The sequence below is a fragment of the Carassius auratus genome, unplaced genomic scaffold (assembly GCF_003368295.1).
Source record: "Carassius auratus strain Wakin unplaced genomic scaffold, ASM336829v1 scaf_tig00001591, whole genome shotgun sequence".
In the NCBI taxonomy this organism is placed as follows: Eukaryota; Metazoa; Chordata; class Actinopteri; order Cypriniformes; family Cyprinidae; genus Carassius; species Carassius auratus.
Genome location: NW_020523372.1, coordinates 2,724,681 through 2,746,257, shown reverse-complemented (window position 1 = coordinate 2,746,257; position 21,577 = coordinate 2,724,681). Strand labels below are relative to the sequence as shown.

Sequence of the window (21,577 nt, the reverse complement as noted above, 5' to 3'; positions counted from 1 at the left end):
CAGATTAGAAAAAGTGGATATGATGGTGACACCCACCTGCTTTGTATAGGATAACTTTTTCATCGACTTACAGGATCTATTCTATTGCACTTCTGGACAATGAAACAGATTTAATTTTGATTCAAAGTGGGGAAAGAAAGAAGAAATACCACAATCACTGCCTTGGTTTATGATTGTTGTGTTTGGAATGTGATGCCAGCCACCTTCTGAAGGATTCAGGGACATGTGTTAACCATCAATGAGAACTACACACAAAACTAAGAACAAACAAACAAAACTGATTCATATGAAAATATAGAGATTGCAATAATATGCCAGGATACAAAGCTTTTAGAGACTGATGAGTTAATGAAGCAAGAAATAGATATGTACATTTCTTAACATGATAATGCAAATATGCTTGCAAATGCAAAGCACAAATAATGAAAGAAAAGGAAAGAGGGATACCACAGGACAAAATTTTTAGAAAAGATATAAGCAACGTGCCGCTCCAATTTTCTTCCGTGATGCACAAGCAAAGTCAGAATATTACCCCAAATGTTGGAGAGATGCGACTTCATTTTCCAGCCTCCTTCTTAGGAGAAACAAGACATGAACTGAGCAAACACCTTCGATGTGTGTCTTCTCCATCTCAACAGCATAACGTTGTCAATCTTTCGAAAGCATTTCAAAAGTCCAACAAAAATTCAACAGCTTTCTTCTTCACATCAAAAGAAATCAGTAATAGTGTACATTCTCATTGCAACATGAAAAGAAAAGAAACAAAAACAACGGTGACCTGTCGGATAAACAAATGCTCAGTGAAGCAACTTAGACAAAACGAAACGAAACGAAACAAAGATACTAAGAAAGCAACAAAAAAAACGCAAAGCAAAACATACAGCGAAACAAAAACATTTTCAACATCGTTTTTCCAGTCACTACCAAAAACACCCAATCACAAAAATAAAAACTTTCTCACGTTTCATGACTGAAGTTAATGACAGTTATAGTCTTTGGTAAAAATTTATGAATCGTGGGTCCCCAGTTTTGAAGCGATGAGACTGATTCTAATGTTTTGTTAGCAAGGCCTTTGTGCTGTATGGCATGAAACGACTGTTTATGATATTACAGCAACTGTTTTTCCTAGCAGTATCTGAAAATCAACGACAAGAAACGAGAGACACTAAAAGAGGTCAGTTTAGTGGAGAAATGCTTGGAGTGAGTCTACAAGCTTCTAGTAAAACCAGTCAATACCAAACACAACATCACACACACACACACACACACACACACCTGCCAGGGTGAAATGAGACTGTACAGAAGGCATCGAGAGACTTGTATACATTATTCTTACGGGACGGCGTATGTCAGTGAACCCAGGACGAAGTAGAGCAGTATAAAAAAAGAGAACAGAATTAACTCCTACATTATGAGTCGCATGGGATCATTACATGTTGAGTTGCACTCTCAAGTGACCGAAGTAGCAGCTTTGGAGCGTAAAGCAATGGAGAAATCAAACCAGCAGGGGGTGCTAGAGAAGTCATGGGCTCTGCGGATCCTTCGACTGGGACGGCTGCTCGTAGAGACGGTTAACATTTACAAAAGCACAAGTTATTATGATATACGATATATAATTATATATATATATATATATTAAAAGCAGAATATGAATCATACAAAAGTTCACAGTAGCCGTTTTAATATCACCTTTTGAAAGTAAATATGGGTTTAACTAGAAGCATAATGAGTAGATATACTATTCAGGGTGCGAATCAAAACAAAACAAACATAATCCATATAGCTCTTTCATCCGTGAATCTGACTGATTTTGTGGTGGGTCTTCGCAAGTGGCACATGGGAATAATCTCTTTTTCCAGCGTCTGAGGCGTGCGTGGAAACTGTTTTTCGCTTGTGGAGGACATTTCTAAAACTACGGAGAGCAGCTTTCTTGTGGAGTGTCAGAATAAGGGCTTGACCGTGAGTTTAAGTGATTGAGAGAGAGAGACAGAGAGAGAGATTGTGGTGGAGATGGAGGAGTAGGCAGTAACACTGATATTTTCTTAGTGCAAACTAGACAGAACTGTGTTTCATTTCGTTTTGTTTGTTGTGAACTCATAAACGTCGGTGCAAATGTTCAGTAGGATAACATTAAGACATAAAATGGCGAAAAAAATAAATATCAAAAACTTTTTATCAGTGTAAAAAAGTAATCAGGTTATTCTTTTAACCAAGAGTTCTGGCAAAAAAGGCCTCAGGAAAAGTCTGTCTTAGTCCTTGAAGTTTTACAAAGTTCGAGTAAGTGCCTCTTCGCGCCTGTTCAGGGGGGGGAAGGGGGCTTTAGACGAGCGACTCCATGCTTTCGGCCGGGTCCGATTCGTCAGACATGGCCACGCTGCCGTTTCTGTCCAGGGACATGTGGCTGGATCCGTTCTCTTTAGTGCTTATCAGGCTGAGCATAGCTTTGTAAAGGTACTGGTACTGTTCCTGAAAAACAGAGGTGGACATAAAGCATGACTTCACAGTGGGGCACAGAGGATTTTTTTTTAAAAAGGATGTAAAATGTAGATCCAGCTCAGATCCAGTCCAGTAGGTGGCAGACATTCAGCTTTTAAGTTGATGTGTAAAAACGTCAGAATTTCTGCCACCTGCTGGACCGGAGTGAGAAATGCTGACTAGCGCACACAAGGGTCACATTTGAACTTAAAATTGATTCAATAATATGGATCCGTTCACTAAAAATGCGGAAAAATAGATATTAAGTTTCACTTGTTTTCTCATTTTAGTTGCATTCTGGCAATGTTGTACTAATTTGTTCTAAACTGACAACAAATTGAGCTGTGGGTACAAACTCAGTACGAACTGGCTGTTTCATTAATTAGCTCCCATGTTTTAGTTGAATCGTAGGCACACGGTACTAATTTGTCCTGATTCAGAAACAAATTAGGTCTTGTGTATTAACTTATTGCCACCATTTACACAGTTTTTCCATAAATCTTTCAAAAATGTCTTGCAAAATAGTAAAACAAACATGACAAAGAATCGTGATATTCCTGAATAAAATGGTGATATGGCCCTAACTTGTGTTTGGCCCTTTGCTACAAAACTTTCAACCTCTTTAGCACCAGTGTTATGTGCAAAAAAAGATAAGCGTATGGACCTCAGTACAAACACTTACAATGTCGGTAAAGACTCCTGGTCTCATGAGGTTGATCATCTTGGCCACCTGGTAGACCCCCACAGCTCCTTCACTCTCCAGCTGCTGGGACAGTGTGCTGAGAGCACATAACATCCCAGCAGACACTGCGCCAAACCTGTCCACACACAAACATTACATAGCTGTATGACCAAAACGCATTTACCTCTTTTAATGTGTCATATGTCAGACAGAAATATTATTCAATTAGAAGAAAGAACAAAAAAGAAGGAAGGGACTTTTATGTTATTTCTGTTATTATTCTTTGGGAATTGACTAATCCGTGAAAGTCGTGTCTTTGTGATGGGGAAGGGTTCATAATTGGATTGGTGATGCCAAAACAGTGTTTTATTAGTATTTGTAAACTATTCTAGTATTTGTTAATGTTTTAAACTAGTATATTTATTTATTTATTCTTGTTTTAGTTTATTTTAATTTTAGAAAATATTTCTTATGTACTTTTGTTATTTGTGTAGGTTTTTGTTACCGTATTCTTCGGAGTATAAGTCGCACTGGACTATAAGTCGCATTTATTTAGAACCAAGAGAAAACATTACCATCTACAGCCACGAGAGGGCGCTCTATGTTTTCAGTGTAGGCTACCGGAGCACTGAGCAGCACAGAGCGCCCTCTTGCGGCTGGAGACGGTAATGTTTTCTCTTAGTTCATTTCTCTCGGTTCATGTCAAATTAATTTTGATAAATAATTTGCACATGACTATAAGTCGCAGGACCAGCTGAACTATGAAAAAAAGTGCGACTTATAGTCCGGAAAATACGGTAATTAATATTTAACTTTAATTTATTTTTATTTCAGATTAAGTTTTAGAAATGTTCGTACCTTATTTCAACTAGGCAACATATCTAATTTTGGTATTTTTCATGTAAAAAAAATTTTACTCCTGAGAATGCTAGGAAAAAAGCAGAGCAAGTTATAATTCATTATTCATCTATTTTGTTAACAGATTAAAATGACAAATATATATATTTTTATTTCACAAAAAAAAAAGCATAATAAGACCAGTAATGTGCATGAAGAAATATGGGACCCACTTTATATTTAGTGGCCTTAACTACTATGTACTTACATTTTAATTAATAATTTAGTACAAAGTACTTATTGTGTACATACATGTTTTTACATTGTACTTATATTTAAAAAAAAAACTACATGTAATTACATCTGTATTTAATTTCTGTAATTACATTTATAATTACACTGTTGACCCATACTTTACACCTTAACCCACCCTTAAACTTACCCATACCTCCAACCCTCTCCCTAACCTTACCCCCATCCCACCTCAATAGCAGCAAAAGTGTTTTACAATACAATATGAACACAGTAAGTACATTGTACTTATTTTTATTTAAGTACATAGTAGTTAAGGCCACTTAATATAAAGTGGGACCGAAATATGTTTATATATTATTATATATTTAAATAATATATTAAATATATGTATTTTGACTGTAAGACCTCAAAGCTGTTCTCATGAAACTAAAGCAAAATGTAATGTTTATACATTAAAAAACAAATGGTTAATGAAAAGTAAATGTTTACTATATCGACACATGTCTTTTTATGGATCATCTTGTACAGGTCATTTTCCATCTTATCTTGCGGACTTGCTTCTTTCTCTTACAGTAGTGCAACGTTTTATAAACTCTATTCTTAAATCTACAAGAATAGAATTCATTACAGTTCCTACTGTTTGACAGCCCAAAGTGCTGTGATCCAATTAGCTTTAACGAGTATTCCTTAATATCAACAGACATTACTTTGCAACAAAACGACTAACAGTGGCCCCTTCATGTTTATTCATTATGTTAATGAGGCCTGATTGCCTCATCTGATGCTTTTCAAAATGTGCAATGTTACTTTTACATCATCCCTAAGAGGTTTTGAAAAGATGTCTGTCTTGAATAGCATCGCGTTTGTAAGAGCTAAAGATAAGCTAGTCTGTCAAATGCTCCTCCTGCAGAAGACTGCCTCTCCTGTGGAGATATTTCTGCCTTCACGGTCTCCCTGGAGTTCGACAGAGAGCTTTCTGTCTAGAAGGAATCATTAGGAATCTAAAAGGCTGAATTTGGCTCAATTGCATTCTTCTATTAGGTACAAAAAGTATGTATAGGCAAAGCATTCATGCCTCAAGTCAAAACATGAAAAAAGGTAGTATTGTTCCAGTTCTGATGTGCTATATCAGATGGTTGGTATATGAATTGTTAACTGTATTTATCTCACCCCAACCTCTAAAACCAGAGGCAGTTTTACTTAAGATTGAGGTTTTCTAAGCCAAATTGTAAATTACAGGAGGCACTTATTTAAACCAAACAATGGCATTACTCACTCGTCATGCACTATAGTGGGTCCATCTCTGGTCATGGCCTCTTCTTTGATGACATTGATGAGCTCAAAGGTGCTGCTGATGGGAGCGTCAGGGTTGGGCCATTTTGGGCACTGAAAATGACGAACTTCTAAAACGTAATCATCCTAGAAAGCAAAAGAAATGGAGAGAGATCATTACAAATTATTTATATAGTTTAAACAAAAAATTGTATATAATGATTATAATTACAATAATATTAATATGAACTTTTATACAAACTATGTATATAATCTATTTATTTATAAACTGTACTCTGTAATTTTAATTTTAATTTTTAAGAAATTAGCACTTTTATTCAGCAACAATGCATTAAATTAATCAAAAGTAACAGTAAAGACATTTGTAATGTTACAAAATATTTCTATTCAAATAAATGCTGTTTTTTTAACGTCCCTTTCATTAAATAATCCTGAAAAAAAGTATCACAAAAATATTAAGCAGCATTAAATAGAAAATATAAATGTTATAATAATTTCAAAATTCATAAAAATAATAAAAATTAATTTAATAAATGTAATACTGTTTTTACCGTACTGTTTAGATATTTATTTTCTTTATTTTCTTTTTATAAATGCAGTCCTGGTGAGCATAAAAAAATAAATGTAATTTAAAATATAATCTCATTTTTGCTTTCTTTCTTTGATCCTTTCTCTTAATATAATAATATAATAATATTAAATTTTTAAATATAATTAAATATTTATATTATATATAAATATGGTCCCACTTTATATCATCTTGCCTTAACTACTATTTACTTAAATTTAAATAATAATAATAATAATAATAATAAATCATTTAACACAATGCACTTATTGTGTTAATACATGTTTTTACATTGTATCTATATTTTAAAAATACCATAATGTAAGTACATCTGTAATTGTTTTCTGTTATTATATTTATAGTTAAACTTTTGATCCATCCTTACACCTTAGCCTCAAGGAATACTATAAATGATATCATAATACATACAACCATATAGGATGTAATACAAATAATTAATTACATACTATATATTCCGTTTGACTCTAAATCTTTCCCTTTTAGGACACAGACCTGTGTGGCCTCCAGGATGAAGTCGTGAATGATGATTTGCTCCTCACTGGAGAGGCAGAGTCTGTCTTTACTGATAAGAGTGACTGTAAACGCCTCACAGTTCATGGCTTCCTCTCGACTCGGCCAATACACAAACTCATCCTCCGCCTGCGGGAACAAACGAGAGCGAGCATCAATGCTGAGTAATTAAAGACTTTCAGTTCTCTCACAACCAAAGTTTCCCTCCTTAGAGGCAAGACATGTCACACTCAAGACAAACAGGAACTTCGCAGATGGTCTTGAATACCCACCAGGCCCTGGTTGTCTGGTAACATGACGATGATTTGAGCATTGTGGTCCCAGATCATCCTCCAGAAATCTTTAGTGGTGTGAGGCAAGGGATGCTGGGTAATGATGAACTCATTACTCCGGTAGTAGCCCTAATAGTAGTGCGGAAACGTATCATAAACAAAAGCAGCAATCAATTATTCTTGGCTTTAAGTGTACAACAGATAGCATATAGATAAGTGATTTAATTTATCCTCACTTTACATTTAATAAAATGTAGTCACTTAAATACTATCCCTAAAAAAGGCAAGATGACAATGTGAAGTTTGTGTATTATTCCATAATGCCTGTTTCTCGTTGACCTGTCATCTTTGAACCATAAATAATACCCTTTATACTATTTGAAAAAAAGAGCACCGGTGCACAGGTGCTGTAAAACCAAAATGACACAAATGCTCACTCTCATGACCATAAAGCAGAAGTTTTTTTCCCCAGAACACTGAGTGCTGAATTCAGGACAGGTTCATGTAGTTGTAGTGGGGGTGTTGGGAACTCACCATTATATAAGATGCATTGATGTAATCAGTGCCTTTCATCCCAGGCAACGGTGCAAGACCAACACGTGCTCTTTCCGCTGAGAGGGACAGAAACAGCCCATAAGGACACAGAGTAAGAGAGCAGGTCAGTGATGCGATCTCATTAGCTCAAACAGGGCTGCAAGCACACTTCTGAAAGCTGTGTTGCAGTTTGGATACTAGAAGAACTGTCATAGAAGGCCAAGGTATGTGAAAAAAAAGAGCTAAAAATAGCTTCTCCGGAAAATATTATGTCTACAGGACACCATAGTAAACCATAATTACATTTAGTAATTTACATCTAGAAGATGCTTTTATCCAAAGCAACTTAAGAATGAGGACAACAGAAGCAATCAAAATCAACAAAAGTGCAATGATATGCAAGTGTTATAATAAATCTCAGTTTGCCTAATGCAGTACACGTAGCAAGTTTTTTTTAATTATATAATAAAAAAATAAAAAAACTGACTAACAATACATAATAAACACTGTAAATTGGATGTGCTGTTATATTTACATTATTTTACTCACATGGGACAACAGAAGAGTTGCGGTTCTTCTCCTTGTTGCATTCTTTTTGAGCACTGAAGCACTCCACAAATCTTGCATTGCACTGAGTCACCAGCTGAACATGAAGGAGAACTAATTACTTTTTCTTTATTTCAACGTAGCATGATACATCACATATAAGACAACTTGTCTGTCGAAAACGTTGCAGTCTATCAAACTGCAGGTTAAGAACAGTCAGAATTTCAGAGCTAAACAAAACAAAGCAAAACAAAACAAAGAAAGACAAAACAAAACAAAACAAAAAAACAAAACAAGACAAGACAAGACAAGACAAGACAAGACAAATCAAAACAAAACAAAACAAAAAACAAAACAAGACAAATCAAAACAAATCAAAACAAAACAAAAAACAAAACAAAACAAGACAAAACAAAACAAAACAAAACAAAACAAAACAAAACAAAACAAAACAAAAACAGAGCAACTAATTTACATTCATTAAAAAACAAAACATAAACAACAAAAAACAAATAAAAGATGGATCACATTAAGTACTGCAAATCCAGGAAGCAAATATGTCCTGCAGTTGTAGCTTACCAAACAGAATTAAATGTTGATTTATATTCAGGTATTGAAGCCGAACCAAAAAGAACCATAAAAAGTGAGAATTTCAGGGCTTAATAAAATATTTTATAAACTCATGAACTCAAGCAAGCCACATATCACATATTTTTCCCGCACAGAAGCTGTCAAGCTTGGATTGTAAGTCACAGTGTCCTAACCGGGTATGAAATGATAGAGCAACAAGCGATAAAAGTGAACCAATTGCAATGGTACAAAATTCTTCTCCACATAAATATGCATTAAAAATCAAATCTCTTCTGATATGCTGAGAATGTGTCATGCACTGCAGTTCTGCAATCAGTGCTGGCAGACAAATTGCTTGTTGAAATGACTTTGCATAAGGAAAGAGATAGTCCCCCACCTTGAACTGCTTCTCCAGTCGTGTTTTGCCCCCTGTGCCTGGCGTCAGGATGTTGTTGACATAACTGTGCAGCTGACTAGAGGGCACCTCTGTTTCCTTCCCAAGAATGGCTTCCATCAAGGCATCATGAATGAAGATATACTGCTCCTAAACACACAGAGACAGACAAACAGAGCTTTAAAGAGACATGCTAGATGACACCAACAAACAGGACAGATTTAAACTGGTGGCTCACCTCCGTTTGGACCAGGTAGTTTCTCTGAGTTCGGATATGTTTGAGGAAACCCAGCACATTGACTGAGCCTTTATCTTTCAGCTGCTGTAGCATGCTGTCAATCACAATATAAGTTCCTGTCCTGCCCACGCCAGCACTGAAGAAGACACATTAATAATATATAAAACATTTTGGTTATTCCTCCCTTTAGCCATCAAATCAGACAGTGGAAGTGTGTGCATGTGTGTGTTTGTTTTATTTTTTACCTGCAGTGTACAAGCATGGGGCCCATCTCTGGCGTCTGTGCGGCAGAGGACTTCCTGACAAAGGTGAGCACAGGTAACGTGTATTCAGGGACACCCATATCCGGCCACTGAGTGTAGTGATACTGCAGAACTGTTCTTTCACTCTGACGCCCCTTAGTGTTACCCTTCTGTCCCTGCAAACACACACACACAAACAGATTAAAGTTTTAGATGAAACTACATATGACCCTTCAATATAAAAGGACAACACAGACTCCTACTGTTGTGTAAATTAAGCCGGAACAAACAAAACCAAACAAAACAAAACAAAAAAATTTAAAACAGCAAAACAAAGTAAAAGTAAAATAAAACAGCCAAACAAAGAAAAGCACAACAAAGCAGCAAAACAAAGCAAAACAAAAAACAAAACAAAAAGCAAAGCAAAACAAAAACAAAACAGCAAAACAAAACAGCAAAAAGCAAAGCAAAACAAAACTTCTTAACCCTGAGTTCATTCTAAATTGAAAAAAAGATTGCATATTTACCGAGCTTTAATATATTTGCAGTATTTAAACCATGTATTTTTTTTCTTTTTTTTTGTTACTAGTGATAATATTCGACCAGCCAATTTTAAGACTTTTGTTTTGCTAAATTTGAGATTTTTTTCAGAAATCCTGGTCCTGGCAAACAAAATGAAACAAGGATGTTTTTTTTCTGAAAAAAAGTACACACTCAAATGCAATTGTGTCTCATGGTGAAAAAAACAGAAACTTCCTTATCTTCACAAAACCCTCACTTGCCATTCAAATTTACAGCAAAGGTTTGTGATAGCACTGTTCAGAAGCATGTCAGCTTTCTACGTATTTTTTTAATTTTATTTTACCATACATTACCATACATGAATTTTTCATTTCTGTAAAAAAGTGTCATCTAAACTCATTTCTAAGTGGCTGCTATAAAAAGACCCTTATTTCTTTGCTGCCAGTGGCCTTGGTTAGTCTCTATGTATTATGAAAGAGATTTATGGAGAGAGCAGATAACTCTCACAGACGCTGTGAAGGCCAGGACCTTGCATAAGCTTCTTAAGATTTTTTTCCTCTGGCTTTTAATGCTCAACCCTGCCACAATCCTTCTCCCAGGTAAAGGAAAGCAGGTCAAACCTTGCACAATGACTGTGTGGATAATTTTATGAAATGGGTGCCTTTTCAAGTTTGATGAGGTGATAATATAAGTATTTATAAAACGGTCTAAATTATAAAACCTGAATAAAAAAATTAAAAAATACATAGTCTAAGTTTTTAAGATCTACTCTACTGACAAACAAAACATAAATACATTTTTTTAACAATACATATTTGTCAACTAAAATTTACATAAACTTCATCTAAAATGATGTATAAAACAAAGGTGAACTTAATGAAAATAATGAAAGAATGTTAAAAAAGTTACTGGATTTTTATTAATGTGTTTCAAAAAGATTCTATATTACAAAATAATAAAGGTTGGCACCGGCTATTATTGCTAAAGTCATAACAAATAAATGTAATATAATGGCACCTGTTTTGTTGAACCACCCATTTCCATATGGTTTTAATGATGGGAAAAGTGTTTGCAGTTAATTTTATTTTCTAAGAAAACTTAAAACCTGCATAATTTAACAAAATGCTAAATTATACTGATTTCACAGTAGCATTAATTTCATACAGTGTGTTGTTGGTACATCGATCCAATTCATTTAGCCATTTGTTAACGATGTACTTTTGGTTTAATTCAGCATCAGTAGAGAAGCAGATGTGTAAGAGGAGAAATAAAAAAGGTGTTTACCTTCTTAACTTTGGTGTTTCTGATAGTGAAGATGCGGAGTGTGTAGCACGCCATTACTTTGGTCCTCTTCAGAGTCACCACGATATTACCATATTCCTCGCTGTTCTCTGTCGGCCAGTACTGGTCACATTTTCTCTGTAGGACGCACACAAAAAGAGGACAAAGTTTAAAGAGGCATTATAAAACAAACAGTTATGATTCTGAAACTGTAATATACTCACTCTGCCTTTCTCCACCAGGTTAGTGATCATGACTATAATGCCGGTGTTTTGTTCCCATACCATCCGCCAGAAGTCCTCGAATGTGGACTTGAGAGGACCCTGAGCTGCGATGTAGGCCTTGGGTTTATTGTAGCCCTGTGGAGGAGAGAGATAAAGAAATATTCATCACATACAGTCAAGTCATTATGTATATAGAAGTGTGTTCTGCAGTTATCACTCACATCCACATAGTTGGCATTGATGTAGTCACTGTGTTTGGAGTCTTTTCCCGCCAGAGGCCTGAGCTTCACTCGACTGTGGTCATCTGGAGGAAGAACAAAAGACAGCCAGAGATGAGATTCATGTCTGATGACTGAGCTACAGTTGGGTAAAAACTCTGAGATATAAACATTTTGAAACAAAATAATGCCTTCACTCTTCATAACCTTTTTTTAAAGTCACGTTAATGAGATCATCAGGTTTTGAAGAGACTTCAGTGCTGCTGTCATTAAAGTTAATGGGTGGAAATTTGCACCAAAACAACAACAACAACTACAACAACAAAAAAAAAAAAAACAGTAATATTAGGAACTATTTTTATTATTACAATTTAAAATAATTGTTTTCTATTTAAAGGTAACCGTAAAAAAATCCATAACTTTATTCTTCAGTGTTACTCAAGCTTTTTTAAATCATACTAATATGCTGATTTGCTGCTCAAAAAACTTTTTTATTTTTATGTATTTTTTTAATTATCATCAATGTTGAAAACAGTTGTGTTTCTAATTATTTTTAATAGTACCCTTTTTCAGGATTCTTTTATGAATAGAAAGTTCAAAAGAACAGCATTTGAAATAGAAATCTTTTAGAATATTATAAATGTCTTCATAATCATTAATTTTTTAATCAATTTAAAGGGTTAGTTCACCCAAAAATGAGGGTGAGTCATTAATGACATAATTTTCATTTTTGGGTGAACTAACCCTTTAATGTTTCCTTGATTAATCAATTATTAATTTCTTTCAAACTAAAAAAGTACTAACTCAAATCTTTTGAACAGGACTAAATTAAATTAAGTTAAATTAAAGGGTAAGTTCACCAAAAAATAAAAATGAACGTCGTTCCAAACCTGCGAGACCTTTGTTCATCTTCGGGCCTCAAGTTAAAATATTTTGGATGAAATCCGAGAGCTTTCTGACCCTACATAGACAGCAAAGCAACTACCACGTTCAAGACCCAGAAAGGTAGTAAGGTAGTGTTAAAATATTCCATGTGACATTAGTGGTCCAACCTTAATTTTATGTCATGGTCTTGTGAAACCATGGAGGAAAATGACACAGAAAAGAAGAAATCGTTGAATAAAGCCATTACTTTTTATATTCTTTGTGCACAAAAAGTATTCTCATAACTTCATAACATTAAGGTTGAACCACTGACTATTTTAACAATGCCCTTACTACCTTTACGGGCCTTGAATGTGGTAGTTGCTTTGCTGTCTACAGTCTCAGAAAGCTTCATAAAAAACATCTTGATTTTTGTCCGAAGATGAACAAAGATCTCATGGGTTTGGAACAACATGAGGTTGAGTATTTAAAGACAGAATTTTCCTTTTAGGGTGAACTTTGCCTTTAAATTTGTTTTCAAATCCATATACTGATAACATTATTTACAATTTAAAAATGCTAAATTATAAAAACAGAAGCATTTTCACAAGTGGTCTGAGATTTTCGGACCATTGCACATTTTATAAGGTGAGACTCACAGGCTATGATGTTGATGTATCTGTTTTTGTGCTTGTTGTCAGGATGATTGGAGTGTTCTGATGTGATCTTCATATCTGCTGTGCAGCGCTGCACTTCCTACAACACACACACACACACAGATGAGACATTGTGAATTTCATTTTCATTTAGTGTCATGCAAAAAAAACCTTTTCATACATATAATACACACACTTATTACATTTATTTTGAACAGTAATCTATTGATTTTAGAATTATTTGTTCTGTTTTATTGTTTTGCTTAATTGTAATTTACTCTAATATTTCCTTATCTAATAATTGTGACATACAGTATAATACACAGCTGCTGTGCATTACCACAAACACTGGTTTTAATTTGCATTTAAGCATGTACAGCAGGTTCAGCAAAGCTAACATCCTGAGACTGTTAACAGATCTCTCGGTAAACACACGAGCGCTTGACACATTCTGTTAACAGCATGCATAAAAGACGTTGAGATGTTTAAGGGATGTACCAGAACTTAAGAATTTGCTGTGTGTTTATTAAGCTGGTTGTGTGTTTGGAGAGTGTGTGGACGAGCTTGTTTAAAACCACAAGATGTTTGAAAATCTGCCAGGGGCTGTTTTTTTAATAAGTCTCTCATCCGCACACACGCACCTGTGTGGTTTCTGGTTCCCTGCAACTGAACTAACCTCACCAGCATCCTCAGAAGACCAAAGATATGATACTTCACAGAACAACACAGGGCAAGTCAACATTTATGAGAGGACAGTTCATGACTAGTTAATTCTTTTCATGTGTGACCTGTGATATCATGTACAAAACTATAAATACTATGTCATATTTTAAAAGCCCTAGAATAAGTTAAAGTGATTGTTATTTAGAATAATTTACTGGCCATCATAGCACAGAAATGGCACTTGCTAAAATTACAAATGACTTGCTTCTTGAATCAGACCAAGGTTGAATCTCATTGCTAGTTTTACTTGCTCTTAGTGCTGCATTTGAAACTGTAGATCATCACATAATCATAGATTGATTACAAAACTATACAGGTATTCAAGAGCAGGCTTAAAGATGGTTTATATCCTACCTGTCTGATCGTTATTGTTGCCCCATGGTAATATTATTAGAAAATAGAGTATTAGTTTCCATTGCTGATGATACTCAACTACATATTTATACAAGACCAGATGAAAAAGTAAATAAACCTCTCGTCCATTACTCGTCTCGGATTCTGGTTTGTCTTTCTCTCTGGGTTTCTCCATTCACACTTCTCTTGCTTTCAGCTGAATGGCAAACTTCTCCAAGTGTCCTCTTCTTTTTTTTCCCCTTTCAGTCGATTTTCTTTATTCCCCGTAAAAAACTCATACCCGGGGCGCACATAATCTCTGTGCCTGTCCAGGCCTAGCCAATAGCCTTTCTCTTCTCCCTGGCTCCCATGATTGCTGCCACCCCAGTCACTGCTTTTTTTCAGCCCAGGCTGCACAAAGCCACTTGTCAGAGGCCTGGAGGGCTCCGTCCAAAAGGGGTTTGGCTCGGCTGTCTTCCCTCTTTTTCTCTGCTCAAGTAGTGGAGGCGAGAGTGAAGGGATAGGAACCACAGAGGAATCCATTGAAGGGAAACAGCACCAGAAATCCCCCTTGGAACCACTTCCCAATGTCCATCAAGACACACACACTTTCAGAGGCACTTTCCTGTGCCAATCAAGCCACTGTGGAACAAAGAGGCCAAGGGAAGCCCTCCAAAGAACCTTAGCGACCCACACTCCCCTTCTATAATCCTCTCATTCTCTCCTCTGATGGAGGGAAAGTAGGAGACCTACTTTGAAACTAAATTGAAAGATTTTCCTTTGTATCATGACATGTACAACAGACATGGGCTACATTCATATATTGTTTTGACCCAAATAGTCACATGGCAAATTGAGCAAAATGAGCAGTGGCTATCAGAATGAAAAAAAAAAAAATTGTTACTTATACTTGTATTTATTTATTTATTTATTCTTTTTTACTTACCATAACATGCTGTTATATATGAATATAATTTTATTTTGTTAAAGTTAGCTCCAAAAATTAGTATTTGAATATACAATGGTTTAAATTTTTTTGTGTTTATTAAAATAAAAATGTATTTGTAATAAGATACTGCTCCATGTTGTTTTACATCTTTATGAACAATGGCTTAAAAATCTATTTGAACTAAAAACTACTTAGAATTAGCATATCCATAGATTTGTGTAATATCGGTAATTGCGTAAAATAAAATAAACAAATAAATAATTTAGATATTCCAGAGATATATTTGCCCTTTATATTACAAGAATAAAGTCATAATATTATAAAAAATTAAGTCTAAATATTACGAGAATAAAGTCTAAATACTTTGAGAATAAAGTCTAAATACTTTGAGAATAAAGTTGAAATAATAGGAAAATAAAGTCATGTTTCGAGGGTTTAAATAGTAGAAATTAAAGTTATATTATTTTGAGAGTAGGGCTTTATTGCGCATGTAAATGTCCCGGATTGAGAGCACCGCGAGAAGTTGCAGGCCACCGGGATTGATTTAAATATTGTTGCATCCGAGCGGCTGCAGCATCTTACCGGAATGAGTCAATTTTAAGGACTCGTGGAAAAAGCTTAATGTCAAGAATATGATATTTATTAACAGACTGAACATTAACAACTTTTTATCTTAACATCAGGTCACACACCCAATTGACATTCCTTCGGGGGGCGCTGTAGCTCTCTTATTTAACCTTTTTTTTTTTTAAATACACTTTAAATATATGTGGGATTATAAGCAGAATTCATACCATGTGCAATACTCGCGGGACAGAATGCTTGGAAATAATATTTCATATATTCCATTGCATTCGTTATTAGTAGTGCGCCAGCCTCCCAATAGCAATAAGATTTGTGCTTTTGATCAACCTACTTTTAACGTGTCAGCTTTCAAAATCAGTTTTATAGCGACACACAAATTATGTTTCTTACAATAATGTGTTTTTCAAGCTCTTTAATGATAAGATCGCTGTATTTATGTGAAACAATTCATTTAATTAAACTGTATCTTTGTGAAAATTGCAAATAGGCTGTGAAAATATTTAGGCTGTGATAATATTTAGACTTTAATCTCGTAATATTTCGACTTTATTCTCTAAACAATTTGACTTTATTCTAGTAATATTTCGACCTTATTCTAGTAATATTTCGACTTTAATCTCATAATATTTCGACTTTAATCTCATAATATTTCGACTTTATTCGCGTAATATTTCGACTTTATTCGCGTAACATTTCAACTTTATTCTCGTAGTATTATGGCTTTATTCTCAAAACATTTCTACTTTATTCTCATAATATTTAGACTTTATTCCTCGCAGTATGACTATTATGCCTTTATTTTCAAAACATCTTGACTTTATTCTTGTAATATTTCGACTTTATTCTCAAAATATTACGACTTAATTCTCGTAATCTTAGAATTTTTTATTTCAACGTGGCACTAAAATGCCGTCGTAGATAACAGCTCGGTAATAAATAAATAATTAAATAAATACAATTCTGTAATGTTGGCACAGCAAAAGATCTGAAAATTTCAGGATCCTGTCCCACAGAGGACACATTAAACCCAGTATATGTGTGTGTTTGTGTGTGTACATGCAGCTCTGACATGCAGGTGATCAACACGGGCTAAAAATCTCAGATCATTCATTGACATTCAGCTGTGCCACTGACAGCACAAGCAGACACTGTGGCCCAAGACCCAAAGGATAGTTAATTACAAGTCATCCTCCTACAAACTCTCATCACATTAGTCTGACAGAATGTTGTTGTGGTTTTTTTGGCTTCTGTGAAACACTAACACACACACACACACACACACACATGAGAGAGTGTCCAAAAAAACCCAGTGTGAAAAAAGACGGCATTCAGATGGCCTAATTCATTCTCACGCAGGCCGAGTTCAACTGGCTTGTCCTGTACGGCCACCTGCCAGAAATAACAAACATCCGCGGAGGGACCCCGGCCCAGCTGTTCACAGACAGATACCAGAACCTGTCAACAGAACCACTGCAGGGGGAACCACATGAGACGGGACCTGTGTTTACAAAAGTCTGAAGGAGTTTGCTGAGAGGGAAGACCTCTAGACGGGATACGCCTGTAAAGTGTGCGTGTGTGTGAAGATCTTACCTCAAACTCTTCTGAGAAGCCGTGTTGGTTGTTGGAGTAGAGTCCTGATACATGCTTGATAAACTGTTTAATAGGGAGGGCCTCCATATCATCTGAAACAGAGAAAAAAAGAGATGCATCCCACCCTTTTGTTGTCTTATCTTGAGAAAACCATAAAACAGGAAACGTCACAAAAGAGACGCCATAGACCCTCATCACCCTCACTAAGCCAATGATAGTTAGCCTTATACAAAATTCTGGCTTTTCAATATTTAAACCTGCAATCCTTAACAACGACATTTAATTTTGGATTAATAAAATAATCTTAAAATAAATACAGTTATTAATGTAATTAATACTACTGTTTTATAATTATTGTAGTTTTGATTAAACATTCAAAATGGCACCTTATGCCAGCAAAAGATCCCACAAGTCTTTCCAAAGCTGGTACGGTGATCCTTCTTAACGGTAGATACTGTGCTTTGATTGGTGGACTGGCTGATTAGATAATCAACAGTTCAATGTGTCGACTATGAGGAGTCTAAGAGGATGAATGAAGGATCAAACTTCAGACATGGTGAACACAAAGAGTGGCCAGATTCACACTCTTCAACTGACAGACACACAATAAGCCCACAAACTGTCACCTAAATCTGGCTATAAGGCTAAATACACAAAACAAACAACAACAACAAGGTTCAGAGGTCCAGGTTCACATTTTTTTATTAGTGTGGTTACTAATTACTAATTATTTATTCAATAACTTATTAATTTAATTATTGTAATAATATAATATAATATAATATAAGATATAATAATTACATACACTACCATTCAAAAGTTTGGAATTGTTGATCTTTTAATCTTTGAAGAAAGTCTCTTATGCTCACCAACATTGCATTTATAAAAAAATACTGTAAAAAATATTGTGAAATATTCTTAGCATTTAAGATATCTATTTTTATTCATTTTAAACTGTAATTTATACCTGTGATGCAAAGATGAATTTTCAGTAGCCATTACCTTCAGTGACATGTGATCCTTCAGAAATCATTATAATATGCTCTAATTATATCTTAACTTATTAACTTACTATCATTGTTTAAAGCAGTTGTGCGGCATTATATATATATATATATATATATATATATATATATATATATATATATATATATATATATATATATATATCATTTTTTTTTTTTTTTTTCTTTTTTTTTGGTAAAATTGTATGTATTTCCTCCAGGATTCTTTTATGAAATTTCAAAAGAACAGCATTCATTTTAATCACACCTTTTGTAACGTTAGACATATCTCTATGATAATAATAAATATAAATATCTATAAATATCTCACTGATTCCAATTTTTTTTAACAGTAGAGTATATTAAATGAATTTTTTTTTACAATAACTTTTTCAAAATTTCCATGACCCGAGCCCAACACTATCTAAAGCTTCTGTCACTAATAAAAGGCGATCCACGCACCTTCTGTCTTTATCCTAAAACGCCAGCTAACAAACAAATGTTGGCACCCGCGGATGCCAGAAACTAACAGGGAAATTGAGCCAGAAACTAAAGGCCCTATTTAGCAGGAAAGTGTCCATGTTTGAAAGGACAGTGAACTTGAAGCGCCATATGAGCCAGAGCCAGTCGAGAGAGAGAGAGGATGCTGCCCACACTAAATGGATCTTTGTACATATAGAAGCCAGCCCTCGCCAAGCTGGAACACAGATGCCCAAATTGGATTGAGGGCACCCTGCCACCGTTATTGTGAGCCGTGCCACAGTGCAACAATGAAATTTGCTTCCAATGAAGTGCTTATGGAAAAGCCTGAGCAAATCAATGGCTCTTGTTGTATTAAGATCTGGGTTCCACTAAACTGACTAACCCGGACCTGAAAACTTCAGACCCTGAAAATCACACGCTGTCCATTTCTGTTCAGCTAGGCTCTCTGCTGATGATTTACCCACACAGACAACTGCAACAATCCAATGTGAGATACAGGTCAGTCAGATGAAACCATTTTCTTGGCTCTAATCTTAATGGCTAATGTGTATGATTCTCTGTTAACTGCACAGACCCTGAACAGGTCTAACAGAGCTATAATCAACAAACCCTTCAATGTAGCACACACTCATCAGATCCAGCATACAATAAATGTTACATGGCCAGCCTTTCCAAAACTTCATCTTATTAACAAAACAGGAGAACCATTCTAAACTAATTCTTCACCACTTGAGTGTTCTGAGTGACTGCTAGAGTGCTGCTAAATGGCTTGGGCATTGCTAGGGGGTTGTGGGTAGTTTCATGTGGTTGTCAGGACACTGCTTTGCTAACCAGGCAGTCACTTGGGTGTTGTTGATGGATGTTAGGGTGTTGTGAATGGCTGCTAGGTCTTTGTGTGCAGGCATGTTCTGAGTGGTTGCCAGGATATTCAGTACAGACCAAAAGTCTGGCCACACCTTCTCATTCAAAGAGTTTTCTTTATTTTCATGACTATGAAAATTGTAGACTCACACTGAAGGCATCAAAACTATGAATTAACACATGTGGAATTATATATGGAAGTATATGCATAACAAAAAAAGTGTGAAACAACTGAAAATATGTCACATTCTAGGTTCTTCAGAGTAGCCAACTTTCGCTTTGATTACTGCTTTGCACACTCTTGGCTTCTCTTGATGAGCTTCAAGAGGTAGTCACCTGAAATGGTCTTCCAACAGTCTTGAAGGAGTTCCCCGAGAGATGCTTAGCACTTGTTGGCCCTTTTGCCTTCTGTCTGCGGTCCAGCTCACCCCTAAACCATCTGGATTGGGTTCAGGTCCGGTGACTGTGGAGGTCAGGTCATCTGGCGCAGCACCCCATCACTCTCCTTCTTGGTCAAATAGCCCTTGATGCCTTCAGTGTGACTCTACAATCTTCATAGTCATGAAAATAAAGAAAACTCTTTGAATGAGAAGGTGTGTCCAAACTTTTGGTCTGTACTGTATCTTAGTGGTTGCTAGGGCTTTTCCAGCCAGTCAGTTGCTCGGGTGTTGTGTTTATGGGGTGTTGCGGATGTTTCCAGGTCTGTGCTTAGTGGTTCTTGCCTGGAGAGTTCTGAATGGCTAGAGGTTCCTAGGATGTTGTGGGTAGTTGAAGGTGGCTTTCAGGACATCGCTGTTAGTCATATAGTTAGGTGTTGTTGGTGGTTTCAGGGTTTTTAATAGGGTGTTGTGGTTGGTTGCCAGAGTGGTGATGGGGTTTTGAGAATGCGGTTGCTGAAGTTTTCTAAATTCTATTGCTAATTGGTTGCTAGAGCATTGATAGAGTACTGTGGGTAGTTTGTCAGGGTATTAAACGGGTGTCATTGGGGACTTACAAAGCTTTATGCAGTGTTGGGGATGATTGCCAGGTCTTTGCTTGATGGTTGCTGGAATTCTATGAGTAGTGTTACTAAACGGTTGCTAGGGGATTAATTGGGTGTTGTGTAGCAGTCTCAGGATGTGGTAGGAAGTACTATAATAAGTAGCTGCTCAGTTGTTGCTAGGTGGTTTCTATGGTGTTTGTTGTTGGTTGTCAGGCATTGCTAGGGTGTTCTGGGTGGTTGCTGCAGTATTCCTTCAATGGTAATCTAGGGGATTTTTTGTTTGCCCGTTTTATACGAAAATTAAGTAATAGAATTTGACATATTATTCATGCCTGTAGCACATGTTGTTGAAGGATGTCTAATACTTAAGCCCAAATTATCGGTGTTGCGCAATGGTTCATGTGACATCATTTTTGTAATCATATAAAAAGGTAGACACAAGATGAATGGTGAGACCAAATGAGTCCGATATTTGGTGCTGCGCATGTGTTGAATTCGCCTGTTCACGCTCATCCGCAGTTCAGTATCCTTTGAAAGCTGTGCGGACAAGGCTATGCACAAAATGAAGAGGAACACAGGAAATGAAGTGTACCCAGGTCTTTAGGGCTAGGAGTTACGAAGAGCAATAGTGCAAGCACAGCACAATATAAGAAACAACAAGAGAAAAAACAACAACATATGAAATCAACCTATAATCTGGCGCTACACCCTACATCCTTGTGACCACAGTTATTTTCCTCCCAATCTCCCAAAAGCTGAAAACTTGATTAGAGCCACTTCATGTCAGAATCAATGCAGCAATGGATTTTTAGATTCTGCACTAATTGCACAGAATGACAGTCTGTAGAGAGAGTCTATTCCACAC

At 35.8% G+C, this 21,577-nt stretch overlaps 1 protein-coding gene across 2 annotated transcripts in view; it reads right to left on the bottom strand.

The window, feature by feature from the left end:
• Positions 1-148: 148 nt before the first annotated feature.
• ptprga (protein tyrosine phosphatase receptor type Ga) overlaps positions 149-21,577 on the bottom strand; it is a 217,052-nt gene continuing 195,623 nt past the window's right edge. For both annotated transcript variants that reach the window (XM_026242518.1, XM_026242517.1), the window contains exons 15-29: positions 17,383-17,474; positions 13,206-13,302; positions 11,686-11,768; positions 11,465-11,599; positions 11,244-11,378; positions 9,441-9,613; positions 9,196-9,331; positions 8,961-9,107; positions 7,997-8,090; positions 7,448-7,524; positions 6,914-7,042; positions 6,624-6,770; positions 5,526-5,668; positions 3,158-3,293; positions 149-2,466 (exon numbers count right to left, since the gene is read on the bottom strand). In XM_026242518.1, the coding sequence (XP_026098303.1) occupies positions 2,320-2,466; positions 3,158-3,293; positions 5,526-5,668; positions 6,624-6,770; positions 6,914-7,042; positions 7,448-7,524; positions 7,997-8,090; positions 8,961-9,107; positions 9,196-9,331; positions 9,441-9,613; positions 11,244-11,378; positions 11,465-11,599; positions 11,686-11,768; positions 13,206-13,302; positions 17,383-17,474 (1,871 nt within the window). In that variant the 3' untranslated portion in view covers positions 149-2,319. The remainder of the gene's footprint in view (positions 2,467-3,157; positions 3,294-5,525; positions 5,669-6,623; positions 6,771-6,913; positions 7,043-7,447; positions 7,525-7,996; positions 8,091-8,960; positions 9,108-9,195; positions 9,332-9,440; positions 9,614-11,243; positions 11,379-11,464; positions 11,600-11,685; positions 11,769-13,205; positions 13,303-17,382; positions 17,475-21,577) is intronic.